The 15,379-nt window shown below is 45.1% G+C and overlaps 1 protein-coding gene across 7 annotated transcripts in view; it reads left to right on the top strand.

The window, feature by feature from the left end:
* Positions 1–15,379, top strand: part of MYLK3 (myosin light chain kinase 3) — a 43,059-nt gene that overhangs the window by 24,612 nt on the left and 3,068 nt on the right. For 6 of the 7 annotated variants that reach the window (XM_071814429.1, XM_065848065.2, XM_065848062.2 and 3 more), the window contains 9 exons: positions 1,964–2,535; positions 5,454–5,559; positions 6,650–6,743; positions 7,029–7,138; positions 8,409–8,550; positions 9,603–9,673; positions 11,043–11,171; positions 12,431–12,583; positions 14,248–14,380. In XM_071814429.1, coding sequence (XP_071670530.1) covers positions 1,964–2,535; positions 5,454–5,559; positions 6,650–6,743; positions 7,029–7,138; positions 8,409–8,550; positions 9,603–9,673; positions 11,043–11,171; positions 12,431–12,583; positions 14,248–14,380 — 1,510 coding nt within the window. The remainder of the gene's footprint in view (positions 1–1,963; positions 2,536–5,453; positions 5,560–6,649; positions 6,744–7,028; positions 7,139–8,408; positions 8,551–9,602; positions 9,674–11,042; positions 11,172–12,430; positions 12,584–14,247; positions 14,381–15,379) is intronic. The other variant, XM_071814427.1, reaches the window with a different exon arrangement.

Genomic DNA, 15,379 nt, shown 5'->3' with positions numbered 1-15,379 from the left:
ACCCCAGACAAGAACATGACACTGCTTTTGTATGTGTGTACTTTAATTCGAAAACTTTGAATTTGTAGCAGTGCTTGTGAATGTAGGGTGGATACTTAAATCTTCCTGTGCAAGGGGAAGGTGTCTATGGGGATTACAGGACTCTAAAAAAAAACCCAAAAAGTGAATGAAGAATAAATTACCCAAATGAGTGACAGTTCTCCTGAGGTCAGCACAGAGGGCTTCAGGAGGGAAATGGTTCATTGTGAAGACCGGCACGCTGGGATATGTTTCTGCGTGTATGGGTGTGGCAGGAGAAAGCAGAAGCTTTTGCCACTGTGACCTCTTCTCGAACATTCAGGAGCAACTTGGTGTACAGTTTATAGACATTGTCATCTCCAAATCGGTTGCTGTGGTAACCCTAAGAAAAGAGGCACCTCTCTGTGTTTTCCTGGCGGGTTGGAGGCTCTGTCTGGAGAGCCCTGGGCCCAGCGGGTCCGTTTCTGTGACCTCTGGGCCTGGCGGGTCTGTCCCATGAGCCCTGGGCCCGGTGGATCCGTCCCATGAGCCCTGGTCTCGTGTCTGTCCCCATGGGCGCTGCTCGGGGCAGGGTGGCTCAAGGTGTGCATCAGGTGCTGTGGAACAGCTGCTGGTTCCCCATGGAAGTCAGTGCTGGTTCTCCTGGTGTGCAGGCCGTGGACTCAGGGACGGCAGCAGCAGCGCGGGTGGCTTGGACAGGGCTGTCCGAGCGCCAGGGCCGTGGCTCGGGAGGAGGCGACCGCCGGGTCCCCAGGAGGCAGAACCCGCAGCGAACCCAGGGGAAGCCGTGGCCCTTCCCGCACCGGCCATGGGTGACACTCCGTGTGAAGGCACAGGAGGGTGGTAAATGCCTCTCTGAAATCAATGCAACTTTACTGAAGTCTGTGAGCCCACGCGAATGTGTCAAAAGAACATTGTGTTCCCCTGCTTGGAGAAACGCCCAAGAGTCCTGGTGCGTTCAGCTTGTCCAGATAACCGGGGGTGTTTGCTGAGAGATGCCTCGGCTGCCCAGGAGATCCACAGCACAATGCAAAGGTCTCCAAGTGCTGAAAACGAGAAACTTCAGGCTCTTGTTATGCAAAAGTATAACATGTTTTGTAATGTTGCTTCACCAAAAGAGGCAACTATTTGGAAAATGAGGTGCATTCTTCCCTAGACATCAGAAATTTTCTTTACTTGCTGTTGTATAAGATCCACTTTACAGCTTCACAAGTTTCAATTCAACCTCACTGAAATCAGACTATGGGCTTATGACAGTTGGAGCAGTAACAATTGACTCAAAAATTACCACACAAATGTCTGATGGAATTTAGGAGCACAGAGAATTGGTTTCAATCTGTATTCTTTTTAGGCAACAAAAAAGGAAAAAAAATATTAAACTTTTCCAGTAGCTAGAATTCCAAGGAAAATGGTATTTAATGTAGTGAGATAGCATGTTTTTAACAGAAAGCTGTGGATTCTGTCCTTTCAGAAGACACAAACACAGACGTTTGAGTGTGCAGGTCAGCCAGTTGGAAGAGGACGGGGATGGATGCAAACATTTGGATTTGTGGAGCCATATGTCCATTTAGATAATCAGGCTGTGGTTTGTGCAGGCGGTCACTCCCCCCTCTCTGCCCGCATCGGTGGTGTTGTATCAGACCAACTGCGAGAGCTGCAGAAGTGGGTGAGCTTTCAGTTGGTGGGATTAATACTTGGCAGCGTGGGACACTGAGTGTTGAGCAGAAGGCAGGTGTATACACAAGATGAGGACACAGGAAAAGCATCAGCATGCTTTTTGGTGCTCTTCCCTTAGTGTTGTATTTCCTAAGAGGATTGGTACAGCTAGATTTCTTTAATACTGTAGAAATCTGTGGTTTCAGAAGTTGGTAGTTTTTTCTTCATTCACAAAGTTACAAAAGCAAGGCTAGTTGTCTGCATAAAATGTCTGCTATTTGCTCTGTAGGATATCCATCAATGTACACACGGCTGAAATGAAAGAAAAGATGGAGATGACCAAGGAAGGAAACTTAAATGATAGCAGAGGTAAGAGTCCCAAAGTAAAATCCCCATCCTCCACACCAGCAGAAGTGGAAGGAGTTGAACAACTGCCCGACAAATTAAAACTTAAACCGAGTTCTAAAAACATCAGCACTGAGCCAAATCAAGAAGTGAAAGGGGACAATAAGCAAAAGGAACTTGCACCTCAAACAGGGAAAGAGCAGGCATTTCAGAGCAAGCCCAAACCGGGAAAAAAGGCTGAAGAGAAATCAGAATTAAAATGCAAGCCTGTAACCTCACAGAGTGGCTCTGTGAAGGAGCCTACGAAAGATCTGGCAGCAGAAGTGAAAATCCATCAAGACGCAGCAAAAGGAGAAGAATCTCTGATGGATGCCAGTTCTGAGAAGAGAGAATCGGAGTCCGCGTCCTCGGGGGGCAGTGGAGGTGGTGCCCACCAGCACGCAGGAACAGCACCAGAGACAACCGAGTCATGGGAGGCCAGCAAAGAGCTTCCCACGCAGGGTGAAACCATCATCGGTGAGTTGCTCGCAGTTACTCTTGGAAACTATGACATTGAGATTTTTGTGCTACCTGTGTGTTCTATACAGCGTACATATCTACACCAAATACGCTATAACAGTAGGAATACTGCTCAGTAGACAACCTGTATCTTACAGTTCAGGAGCATTTATCTGAATGCTATGGGTACCTTTTACAAGTGAATTAACATTTGTAAAAATTATTTTAATAGTCATTTTCCTTTTGAAGTGTGTTTTGGGAAAAATGTTCCTTAAAAATAAAATTGAGTGAAGTATATATGTGACCAGAAGTATGAGTAGTTTTGAAAAATCCATTTTCTTTAGATTAAGCATTTATTCCATAAGACAGAGTATGCAAACCAGGTATGCTTGAACAACTATGGACTGGACGTCCAGAGAGCAGCAAAATATTGCAGGAAGAGTATCTTGCTGTGGTCTTTCTTGTGATGTTTGCTATAGATCTTTTATTGCTTATTGTGTGAACAGTTGATCTCAGGGTGTAATCTCTCCTGGCAGCACAGATGTGTGCATGTCCCAGAATGTACATAGAATCACAGAATCATTTTGGTTGGAATAAACCCTCAAGATCATGGAGTCCACCCATAACCCACCCCTGTCCCTGCCCCATGTCCTGAGAACCTCATGTCCGTCTGTCCAACCCTCCAGGGCTGGTGACTCCAGCACTGCCCTGGGCAGCCTGTTCCAATGCCCCACAGCCCTTTGGGGAAGAAATTGTTCCCCAGATCCAACCTCAACCTCCCCTGGCGCAACTTGAGGCCGTTTCCTCTGCTCCTGGCGCTTGTTCCTGGGGAGCAGAGCCCGACCCCCCTGGCTCCAAGCTCCTTTCAGGCAGTTCAGAGATCAGAAGGTCTCCCCTCAGCTCCTGTTCTCCAGCTGAACCCCCCAGGTCCCTCAGCCGCTCCCATCACACTTGTGCTCCAGCCCCTCACCAGCTCCATTCCCTTCTCTCTACTCGCTCCAGCACCTCAAGGCCTTTCCTGTAGTGAGGGGCCCAGAAATGCCCCCAGGATTCGAGGTTTTTCCTCCCCAGGTCCCAGCACAGGTTCGGTCACTGCCCTGGGCCTGCTGGCCATACCAGTGCTGGTCCCAGCCAGGATGCTGTGGCCTCTTGGCCACCTGGGCACACTCTGGCTCATGTTCAGCCGCTGTCACCAACACCCCCAGGGCCTTTTCCTCTGGGCAGCTTTTCACCCGCTCTTCCCTGAGCCTGTGGCGTTCGTGGGTTTGATATAGGGGTGGGTGTCCTGACCCGGATCTGGCTTTCTCAGCAGGGGCTGGAGATGAGTTGAATACATGATAAGTTGCAGCATAAGATATCTGGAGATTAGTTATGAAATTGCTTTGAATGGGAGACACCAAAAATTGGTTTACGGAAGTTTTACCCTAGAAAAACTTGGATGTTAAGTGGATCATGTTTAACTGTTTTAGCTTCTCAGGAACTAGTTAAACTTAATAGTTGTAATGTTAATGTTTGCAGCTTTAACCTGAACATTGTCTGCAGAAGTGCTGCTGCTAGGAGAAACTCCCTGATTTTCCCAATACCTGTCATTGTTTAACAGCGCTGTGTGTTCGTGCTGGTCTTTCCAGTTGCCATAGAATGATCAACAGATTGAGTGTAATTTTTTCAAACTTCCAGATATTGCTTTTCAGGTGACCTCTTCTTGTTAATGCATAAAGTAAGATGTTGATCTTGTGAAGGTGTCCGGTGGTTTTACTGCGTTATTCCTCATCTGTAAAACACTGTTAGCAGTAAAATCCCTCAGTTGAAGTAAAAGATATTTTGGGTATTTTCAGCACCTCCCTTCTTACAGCTAGCTGCAAATGCAATGGTTATTTCACTTGCATGCCACTCTAAAAATAGTGAAGGAATCGCATGCCTAATATTATCCAAATACTTCGGTGCTTGTCTGAATTCCAGTAGAGGAAAAAATAACGGGTGTGTTAGAGGAACACGAAGCAAAGAGAAGAGATGGGAGAGTGGGCAGTGAGCTTCACACTCACATTCTGCTCGGGGTGGTTGTTTGAGCGGTTGCTCAGCAGTCAAGGCCGGCTCGCGCGGGCGATGCGTTGGCCCCAGGGTTCCTGTCAGAGCCCCCAGCAGCACCGGGGCTGCGGGAGGGACCGTGTGGTCCCAGCTCCACAGCAGCAATGCCCGTCTGGGGAACGGGGCTCATCCCTTGAGGAGCAGCTGTGGGGAAGGTGGGGAGCGCGGGAGCATGGTGATGTGGAGCTGTGGGTATGGGGAGCACGGGAGGCAGCTGAGCCTTCTCATTGTGCTTAGCAAACACAAGGTGATGGGTTCTCCGGTTTATGAGGGACAAGGAACTGCTAGAGGGAGTCCAGCAGAGGGCTACGAAGATGCTGAGGGGTCTGGAGATCTTTGTGATAAGGAGAGACTGAGAGAGCTGGGGCTGTTGAGCTGGAGAAGAGAAGCTGAGAGGGATCTGATCAATGTGATCAATACCTCAGGGTGGGTGTCAGAGGATGGACCAGACTGTTCAGTGGTGCCCAACGCCAGGGTGAGGGGCAACAGGCACAGACTGGAACACAGGAGGCTCCATCTGAACATGAGCAGAAACTTCTTTGGTGGGAGGTGCCGGAGCCTGGCCCAGGCTGCCCAGAGCGGGTGTGGAGTCTCCTTCTCTGAGACGTTCAAACCCGCCTGGACCCACCTGTGTGATCTGCTCTGTGACCCTGCGTGAGCAGGGGTTGGGCTGGGGATCTACAGAGAGCCTGAAACCCCAACCAGGCTGGGATTCTGGAATCCTGGGATCCTGTGATTCTGTGATTCTGCGTGCATGTTCTGTGGATGGAAATCACTGGTGTGAGGGAGGTGCAACTGGGTGCAGCGATGTGTGCAGAAACATCTCGGTGACCAGCTTGTCTCCTCTTCAGATGATAGCCCTTCTCCTCCAGCTCCTTTCGAACATCGCATAGTGAGCGTCAAGCAAACAGAGGTGACAACGTGCTACTCCGTGTGTCGTCATGAAGTACTGGGGGGGTGAGCATCCCTGTCCCTGACGCTGTGGTGCTGGTGGTGGCCGGGGTGTGGAGAAAGGCGGTGAGCTGGAGAGCTGGCGCTGGCTTCTTCAGCCGGCCCCGCTGCGGCCCGGGCCAGCAGGTCCATCCCTGAGACCTTTGGGGCTGTTGTTGCTGGGCTCTTTGTATCTGTTGATTCTGGGGTGTGAGGGGAGGGTGTCCCTTAGACAACTGGTTTCTGCCCCAGTTCCATTTTCAGACACCTGACTATGATCACAGATTATTGCTTTTTGCATTTGTTATAATAATCCTGTCCACAGCTGGTGTCGTGAGAAAAACCTGTAACCTCCAGGCAGACAGATTCAGAACGCTTGAAGTCAGCACAGCCCATTAGGTCAAGCAGCTTCCAAAACCTTTTTTTTTCTCCATGCTGAGCTCCACAGTAAAGAAAACTAAGAGAGAAGTTATAATTGTTTTGACCTCATGTTTAGTTTTCGTTTATGGGAAGTCTGCAGCTGCTTCAGGCTTTGTATTCTCATATACTTACTTATCTGACAAGAAGCTCTGATTTACAGGTTGATCCAAGCACAAATATGGCTTAATCAGATGGATGTTGTGGTAGCAGAGAAGATGGTGTTTAGAAACCATCGCAAGGAGCATTAACTTGTCTGGGTGACATGGGGGAGAATTTACAACATGCAAGAAATGCAGTCTGTGGAGTGGCTACAGTTACTGGTCTTATAGTCATTTAAAAAGTTATGAGATCAGGACAGAAATATCCTTGTTAATATACCCACTAATGCATCACTGAAGGACGGCAAGCGGGTACAGTTACAGAGCCGAAAAAGAATATCATCAGGTCATCATACCACAGTGAAATGTAGTAATACGAAGGGGGCATAATATTTTAATGTAAGCATTGAACAACTGGCTGGAAAGATAAAACTAATCCTTCATAAGCTGAGAGAAAGAGGAGATCCATGCTGCTGGCCACCTGATTCTGTCCACTTTGTACTGTGCTATTTTTAATCAACTACTAGAATAGTTGCATGAAGAGCTTCTGGGGTGAGCTGGGTCAAGCCCATTTCCCTTCTTTCCTTTGGTATCAACAGGGGGCGATTTGGGCAAGTTCACAAGTGCACGGAACTATCGACTGGTCTCAACCTGGCAGCCAAAATTATCAAAGTGAAAGGAGCAAGAGAGAGGGTGAGTGTGTTGCAGTGGAGCCGGGTGAGCAGGCGCTAAGCCCGACCTTAGCGCGGGCACCAGCACGGAGCTGCTGCCCTGGATCAAATACTGGAAAATGCTTCTTAGTAAGGAGCAGCGTGGCCTTTGCGTGACTGCTTGTCATCTCCCGTCTTTGGGATTAAACCTTCTGTCCACGTGAGACTTGTGATGCAGCTGTAGTTGGGTTTTACAAATAATTGTATTTGAATATATTGGAATTTAAGTATATATTGCTCATTTTTTGTTAATTTGTTATTTTTTCAGGAAGAAGTAAAAAATGAAATTAACGTCATGAACCAATTAAATCACGTGAATCTGATCCAGCTTTATGATGCTTTTGAAGCCAAAAATAATATCACTCTGATCATGGAATAGTAAGTTTAAATGATCTTGGGAATTGTCAGATGTTTGGGTTTTCTCAGGTCACTGAAGGAAATAGGGAGTGATAATGCCAAGGTGTGAAGAAGACTTGCGTGGTTTCCCAGCCTAAGAGAGAGTTCATTTCACTTTCAGAAGGAGAAAAATATATGTTTTAAAGGTAATTTCTTCAGGTTAAGTATTATATATTGGGCAAGATTAAAGTCTAAACAAATGGTAAGAACAGCAGTTATCTTCTAGAGTATGAACCAAATGACGAGATTGCTAATGAACAGAGCTAAACTACGGTTCATTTTTCATTTAAGTTTACCTTTCAGGCCCCAACAATGTCCCTGGCTACCAAATTACATAAAAGTGTTGGGGGTCAATAAAATCTCATTAGGGAGCGAGTGAAGGTGAGAGACCCAGACAAGCAGAGTCTTGCAGGGTGTGTTTTAAGTCGAATTAAAAAAGACACAAAAAAGGTGGGAAGGTGATGAATTATATGCATGGTCTGCTTACTTTGAATAATTTTAGGATTAATAAAAATGTCTCCTCATTTGAACCTAAATAGGAACATTGATTGCCATCAAATATGGAATTCACAAAAGAGAGTTTTCATGGTGTGCACCTGCTGCCTTTTCTGTGTGGTGGCTTTACAAAAACCTGAAATTTTATAACCTTAAAACTGAGTTTCTGCTACAGAACTAATTGTTAATGACATGGAGAAAAGAATAATGCAAAGCAAATATAAATATGATAAGACATTAAAAATATGTATGTTGAAATTAATACCTGAAGTTTCTACCTTGCAGAACCTTGTTGGAGCTGTATGTCTGATGTCATTTGCTCCTGATTTTTGTGCAGAATTAAGTTCAAATGTCAGCTTACGTAAAATAACTGTTAGTTTAAGAAGTCTGTTTTAGTAGATTTTGTAGGTGGAAGACATTTTCACTAGACTGATCAGATGAGCAAGTATTAGATAGTTTGGCACTCCCTGTAGGTTCTCCAGGCCCCCATCAGATCACCAGGTTTTGTGGCTTTGGGTTTGACTTGAATCCCCCTCAAGTGTTAACAACAGTTTTTCCATTTCTGAATTTAGATTGCTATCTAACTTCATGCTCAGAAATTATTTTCTTGAAGTCATTGAGACTCCTGATACACTTTATATTTGATGTGTTGTTAGGACCCTTGTTAAATTAGAGAGCCTAAGTTCCCAACTTGGAAATAAATTGAGCTAATGAGGAATTTCAGGGTTTTTAACATTTTTCTGTGTCAAAATTTTAGTCTTGATGGTGGTGAATTATTTGACCGGATCACAGACGAAAACTACAACCTGACTGAGCTGGACGCGATCCTGTTCACCAAACAGATTTGTGAGGGAGTCCGCTACCTGCACCAGCATTACATTCTGCATTTAGACCTGAAGGTCAGTGTTTCATACTCTCTGCTCGTTAGTGACGCTGTGGTTTGGACCACCACGGAGTCTCTAATTACAAGAGTCATTTTTCATTCAATGGATTTAGGTCATCAAGGACTAGACTTAGTAAGTTCAGCAGCCAGGATGAATGGAGCTCTGGAGATCGATGGCTCTGTCCTCTCCCTGTTGAACCTTCTTCTGCCTGGAGCTGAGCAGCAGTCAAATGAACATGTTTTCCCTATGGCCTCGTAATAACTGTTCTTTTTCAACAGAAGAAACATTTTCTGTTCTGACATTTTTCTGTCACTGAAGTTATTCCACACATAATCTGTTTCTAGTCTCATGCTAACATGCTGCCATTTCCTCTTCAAAATGCTATAATGTATAACATTATTTCAAAAGGAAAAATAGCAAACTGTAATTACAGCTGGGGAATATTAATACTAGCAATTAATGATTCAGTATTACAAGAAGAAAAAAGTCTTTTGACAATGAAAGTTTTCAAGCTTCTGAATAAAATGGTGGGGATCTTGGTGGCATATTTGAACTCCTTTAGAATCCCCTGGGAGTCTCACATAGCTCTGGTCACTTACATGCCATAAAACACAGCATACAATGGAAAAAATACCAAATATCCTAGCTGAAAAAACCTTTTGCCTTCATGGGCAAGCCAGAGGATGCGTTTGATGTGCTTCGTGTGGCTTTGTGTGGAGTCACTTTTATATTTCAGGAATAAATTCAGAGAGTAAGACTCAACCAGCAGACCGACTCCACCGTTTTACACAGGGGGACCTTTCCCTTCCAGGTCACTTTGTCGCTATGGTGCAATACAGGAACGCTGCTATACAGGAACAGAAGTTAAATTTCTTTATGAGAGGTCCAAAACCAAACCTTTCGCTAACTCAGTATACCAGTCAAATCCTTCTCTCCCATGATAGGACTAGAAGGAAAGGTATTTTACTAAAAATGGTGATTGAAATATCTAAGATTTCTATAGTCTTTTGCTAGGTCTGTGTCTCAGTCATGCATTTAACTCCATGTACCCTCTTCTCTTTTTGTAGCCTGAAAACATACTATGTGTAAATCACACAGGAAATCAGATTAAAATCATTGACTTTGGATTAGCAAGGAGGTAAGATAGTCCACTTACGAACTTATTTAAAAAGACCAAACCAAACCACACCCGCAACCCTCTGACATATTTTTGGTGTTTTTTTGTTGGTTTTTTTTAATGTATTTGATGACTCTAAAGTAATTGTGCTGTGTGAACGAGCTAAGCAGTATACTGCTGCAGGCATGACTTTTCTGCTGTGTGCTTTAATTATCTAATTACTTTTTCCAAATAACATTTCTGTTGGATAAAGCTATACTGCTGTTCTAATTATCTCAAAATATTCCCCGCGGAGACCTTTTTACTCCAGGGACTCTGTGAGGGCTCTCAGACATTCATTGTGCAGGTTCAAGTTGTGGAAATTATCTACTGAACTCTTTACACAGATGAGTTGATTGAAGTGGGGGGGAGGTGGAACATGTTTGAGCCCTCCCATGTGAGACAGGAAACCCTCAGAGGAATATGGGCTTTTCTCTGTGTTTTCACTTTGCTCACACTGGTCTGTCAAGGGAAAGCTGTGGGAGCATGACTCAGTTCCCTAGAATGAAAAATAATTACTCCTGTTAGTGTAACAGTAAAGCACAAACGTCTTTCTATTGCTTTTCTAAACCCTTTGAGGCTTTTGTTAAGCCAAAAAAATGGTACATTCATGCATATATGTACCTACGTGTGTGTATGTAAGTATCTGCCTAAGGGCTTTTTTCTTTTAAAATGTTTTATGAAACCAGAAATGGATACATGGAGGTTTTGCTTTTAAATTGAGAGGACGAAGATGGAAACTTCGATAAAAGCAGTTTTGAAAACAAGATATTCGGGAAACAGAAATGTAAAAGCAATGCTTTAATGGTTTATTCCATCTATAGAGAGCTGCTGTCAGCAACAATTATTACTGGTTCCATTTCATAACCTTTCCCTTTTAAGCAATAAAGCAAAATCAGTTTCTCCATGTGTGGATGACTGTTAGCCCAAATAAGCCTCTTCAGAGTCCCATATTAGCAGTTCTGTTGTGCTCGTATCTGTTACATGCACCTTCCCCCTGAGCTGTAGCTGGGTACGTCCCACGAAGCACACGCGCCTTTAATGGGAGCCGCTGTGTTCGTTTGGTGCTGGACAACACCTGAGCGCAGCTGTGGAGCCGCCGCACGTGGGGTGGCCTGGCCAGGGTTTGGTTGCCCTTTGTCTTCCCTTTGGTTTTGTCCTGGCAAAGGGATGGCTGATGGTGTGATCACCTGAAGTCACTGCAAAATTCACCCGTTGATTTTTTTAAAGCCCTTAATGCTGTCCTGGTCGCCTGGGTGAGTCTGCTGTGCCGGCCTGGCCGTGCCCGGGTGTGCACAGCGCCGAGCTGTGTTGTGCTCCCAGCACTGCCGCCTGTCTCTGTCCGGTACAGGTACAAACCCCGGGAGAAGCTGAAGGTTAACTTTGGAACTCCAGAGTTCTTGGCTCCTGAAGTGGTGAACTACGACTTTGTCTCCTTCCCAACAGACATGTGGAGTGTGGGCGTCATCACATACATGTTGTGAGTACCTGGGTGGGTGGTGGCGCCGGAGCTGGGGGATACAGAGCAGGAACGTGGCAACCACCCAGCCCCTCTGGCTGGGACTCCTCCTCATTCATTCTGCCAAAAACCCAAAAAGCCTTTAATGCCAAGGTGTCTCACTGTGTATACAGAGTCTCTGAACAACAAATAATCCTTTTCATAGAATCATTTTGGTTGGAAGAGACCCTCAGGATATAAGTCCAACCATAACCTCACCAACTCTAGCACTAAACCATGTCCCTGAGAATCTCTCCTGCAGATCTCACTTCCATATTAAGCAGCAACTGCTCTTGCCTAGTTTGTAGTATGGACTCAGTCATAACACGTCTGAACGTACCTTAGAGAAGGTATGAAACAGAACATAGTTTATTCAAAACTTCGGAAAGCTGTACTGACTTAAATGCTCTACATGTTGCCAGTTTCCTCCTGTCAAGCAGTCAGAGCTTCCTGCTGCAGGTGGGATGAAGAAGAGCCTCCTTAGCCTTCACTCCATCATTAAATCGACTTTATTTCTCAAAGACCTTTTGATAAATGTAAAAATATTCCTCTCCCTTACCACCTTATTTAGCAAGGTTACATGGCTCAGGTATTTTTTTTACTCAGAAAAGTTACCCAAAGCATGTCAGAATTTTCATTTTGATTGCATTCTTTGAGGACTTCAACTGATTTTCAAATTTGCAATCCAATTAATGTTGGATTCTAGGCCATGGGTCTAAAAAATGTCATGTCTCAAAGAGGGCTAAAACTCTGCTCTCTGGATGGGCCATGGATGGCTCGTCTGTCCAAAGTGTTCTGGGGAGCTGGCTGTGCACCCCAGAATCCTTCACAGACGCTTTCTCTGAACTGGATAAACTTCTGGTTTGAATTTGTATGTTAAAGTAATAAATGATTGATGCAATAAATCTGGGCTTAGAGACGAACTGAATAAAGTATGCCATTGTTCAGAATTCAGTTTAATTCAAGCCAAATGTGGATCCAGGCCTCAATTTAGGAAAGGTCTTGAGTCCCCCCAACCCCCCGAGCTGGGAAAGCACCGGAGCCTGGACCTGCATCCCCACTGGATTAATTTCCTTGGGGATCCATTAACAGTGCGCTAATGTGACAACGCGTCACTGCTCCAGACCACAGAACCCCCGGTAGCCGACAACAGTTACAAAGCAGAGGATTTGTAGAAGGAGAAACACTTCTTGTAGAGAAGAACTACTTATCTCCCTCCTATGTTTTTCTTGTTTTTTAAGGCTTAGTGGCCTGTCCCCGTTCCTGGGAGAAACTGATGCAGAGACAATGAATTATGTAGTGAATTGCAACTGGGATTTCGATGCAGAAGCGTTTGAACAGCTATCAGAGGAAGCTAAAGACTTTATTTCCAGATTACTCGTGAAGGAGAAAAGGTACCTCTTTGATCGTGAGGACAGTAGCACCTAATAACATTAAGTTCCTACCAGCCAACTGTTTGAGGTCAGCAGTGAGAACTTAGGATGTGACATTTTTGCCTGCTGTATCTGTGCTTGCTGGGCAGTTCCTCAGTGATTCAAAAGCCCCTATTTAAGAAAAGGTCTGTGTACCTCGACTGAAGAAAGTTGCTTTTCCCAGCAGCATCAATACAGGCAGAACAGAGGCAATCTGGAAGGATTGCTGTGTAGCAATGTCTTTAGTAGTACTCCTCCAAGCAAAAACTATTTCTGTTGTTGCTTTGGGTTCTCACAAGCCCTGACACAAATTGCAAAAATGTCTCTTGAATGCCATGGAGGATAAATGGAAACTGCAGGTGCAAAAATGGGCATTGTTCTCTTCTAAAGTGGTCTACATACTCCTTTTGGGACTTAACTCTGCATGTGGCTTCTAGTCTGGGCTCCAGTGAAATAAAAAGTGATTGCACATATGAAACAGCAGGAAGGTGAGGATGATATGGATGTCAGATCATGGCTATGGGGTTGGGTAAGTGAGAAGAGAAACTTCTCTTGCTGAGTAGTGATACAAATCCCATTGAAATGATGCACACAGTGAACAAGAATTCCAAGAAGTGCTTAGAATATGAACCACTTCCAGATCAGACAAATCAGTTCTAGTACTAATTACATTTTTAACAGTAAGTCGTATGAAAAGCTGAGAATAAACTGAACTTCAGCATATTGGCAGCTTAAGACAACCAAGGGACTTTTTTCTCAGACTGTGACAATGATTTGCTACGAGACTGTAAACTGTGGAGCCTGCCATTTGTCTGTGCGATGGGAACAGTCACTCCAGCGGGACACTGCGCACGGTCTGGTTGGAGCCAGGGCTGAAAAGGCCGTGCCAGGGGATTGTCCGTGCCCTGCAGAGAGCAGCAGGGCCTTGTCCCCCTGTCCCCGGGCTGGACGGGCCGCGTCTCCTCCTCCCCACACCCACATCCTCTGCTCCTCATCTTGTCAGGGACAGCTTGGACAAACCCCAAGAGTCAGGTGCAGGCTTTTGTTTTGAAAAAAGGCAAATTAAACTTGTTTCCTCAACATCTCTCCCGTAAGATTTCCTCTGTTATCATGTATTTCTCAAAGCTTTTTTGGAGAGGCCTTCAAAATTGGGCCCGTAGTTAAGTGTCAGGATATAATGTACGCTTAACTCGATCCAATTATGGTGAATAGGCAATTGTGCTTTTTAAATATGAGGCACGGAATAAGCCTGTACTATCAGGACAGACAGATAACACCACCAATATTATTTTTCTGTGGGCACTGATTCTCTTGGCAAAGTTCTGCATTCACATAACACAATGATACAGAAACTGATGAATATATACAAGTGCTTCTTCAAAGAAAAACAAAATAAAACAAAAGCCTAAAAAGGCAAAATACAGTATTTAGCCAGAGCTCAATCGACCCAGCAGCTTTTCCCAGCACGTGCCCTTAGCCCCGCGGGCGCAGGTGTCGTTAGGACCCCACGCATCTCGGGAAGCAGCTCCGCTCGTTGTCTGTTCGTTTGGGGCAGTTTCTTTATCAAGAATATTGAAGTGCGCAGGGCACCCAGAAAACGGCCCCGGGGGGAGCTGGATTTCCGTGACAGATTTCCTGCCCTGCAGCTGCCGGATGAGCGCGACGCAGTGTCTGAAGCACGAGTGGCTGAACAACCTGCCGGCCAAGGCCAGGAGGTTCAAGCTTCGCCTGAAGTCCCAGCTGCTGCTGCAGAGTTACCTGGCTCACAGAAAATGGAAGGTAAGCAGACAAAGCCTGGAAAAAACAGCTCATCATGGGCAGAGCCAGTCCCTGCTTTTTCATATGTTAGCTCGCTTCTGCCTACAGGCTTCTTTCCTGCAAACATGAGTTTGGGAAGTCTATTTTCGGTTGTAAATGGAGGGTTTTTTCTCCTGCAGGCTGATATTGCATCTGTTTTTAGCAAGTTTGGTTTCAGTCTTTACTCCCTCTGATTGGTGTTTAGAAGTTTTACATGTTTTCTCTTCACAAGTTCAGAGACTTCAGGTGCTCCTTAGCTTATATTAAACGTCCTTTCTCTTCATATTGGAGAGATTCTTTCCATTGACAACAGTCACATTGTTCCATTGTCACTATGGAACAGGGATACACCATAAGGCACTGTTGTGCCTCCTGTTGTGGAGAGTTCAAGTCTGGGAGAGAGACAAAACTAGGCTTAAACCCATCCAGAACCTTCAGGACCTTTATGATAAACCCATGCTCCTTTAGAACTGGACTAAATTTTATATAAAGAAGTGGTAGATAAGAATTTCTGTCAGAATCTTTATTGGATTGTAGCTAATTGATCCTGAAAGGTGAACACAGTGATCTCGTTATGAAGACACCCGTGGCAATGGGAGGGGAGCTCAGTGAGGACCATTGTCTTCTCTTTTGTCACTGCAGTTGTGATTTCTTGCCAAGGAGTTAAACCAGAGGTTTATACTTTTTCCACGGCTGCACTCTGGGCATTTGGTCATAGATTTCTGCACTCGCATTCTAAAAAATACATAATCTAAAGCTGCATCACTGTACAGCCCATAGTGGTGCTGCAGAGGTTCCCAGCGCCAGCAGCGACCGGTGGGTCCCCAAAGCAAAGCTGCTCCCTGCTGCCCCACTGTCCTTGTTTTGTTAAAAACAAGACAAGTTTCTCTTTCAGTGAATTTTTCTTTCAGTTAAGCCCTTCTTAGTAACTGCACTTTTCTGAAGCTGGATACGTGTTTTGGTAGACAAAGCAATGGAATG

The sequence above is a fragment of the Patagioenas fasciata genome, chromosome 13, assembly GCF_037038585.1.
Source record: "Patagioenas fasciata isolate bPatFas1 chromosome 13, bPatFas1.hap1, whole genome shotgun sequence".
NCBI lineage: Eukaryota > Metazoa > Chordata > Aves > Columbiformes > Columbidae > Patagioenas > Patagioenas fasciata.
Note: the sequence above shows the minus strand (reverse complement) of the source record. Positions and strands in the feature narration are given on the sequence as shown.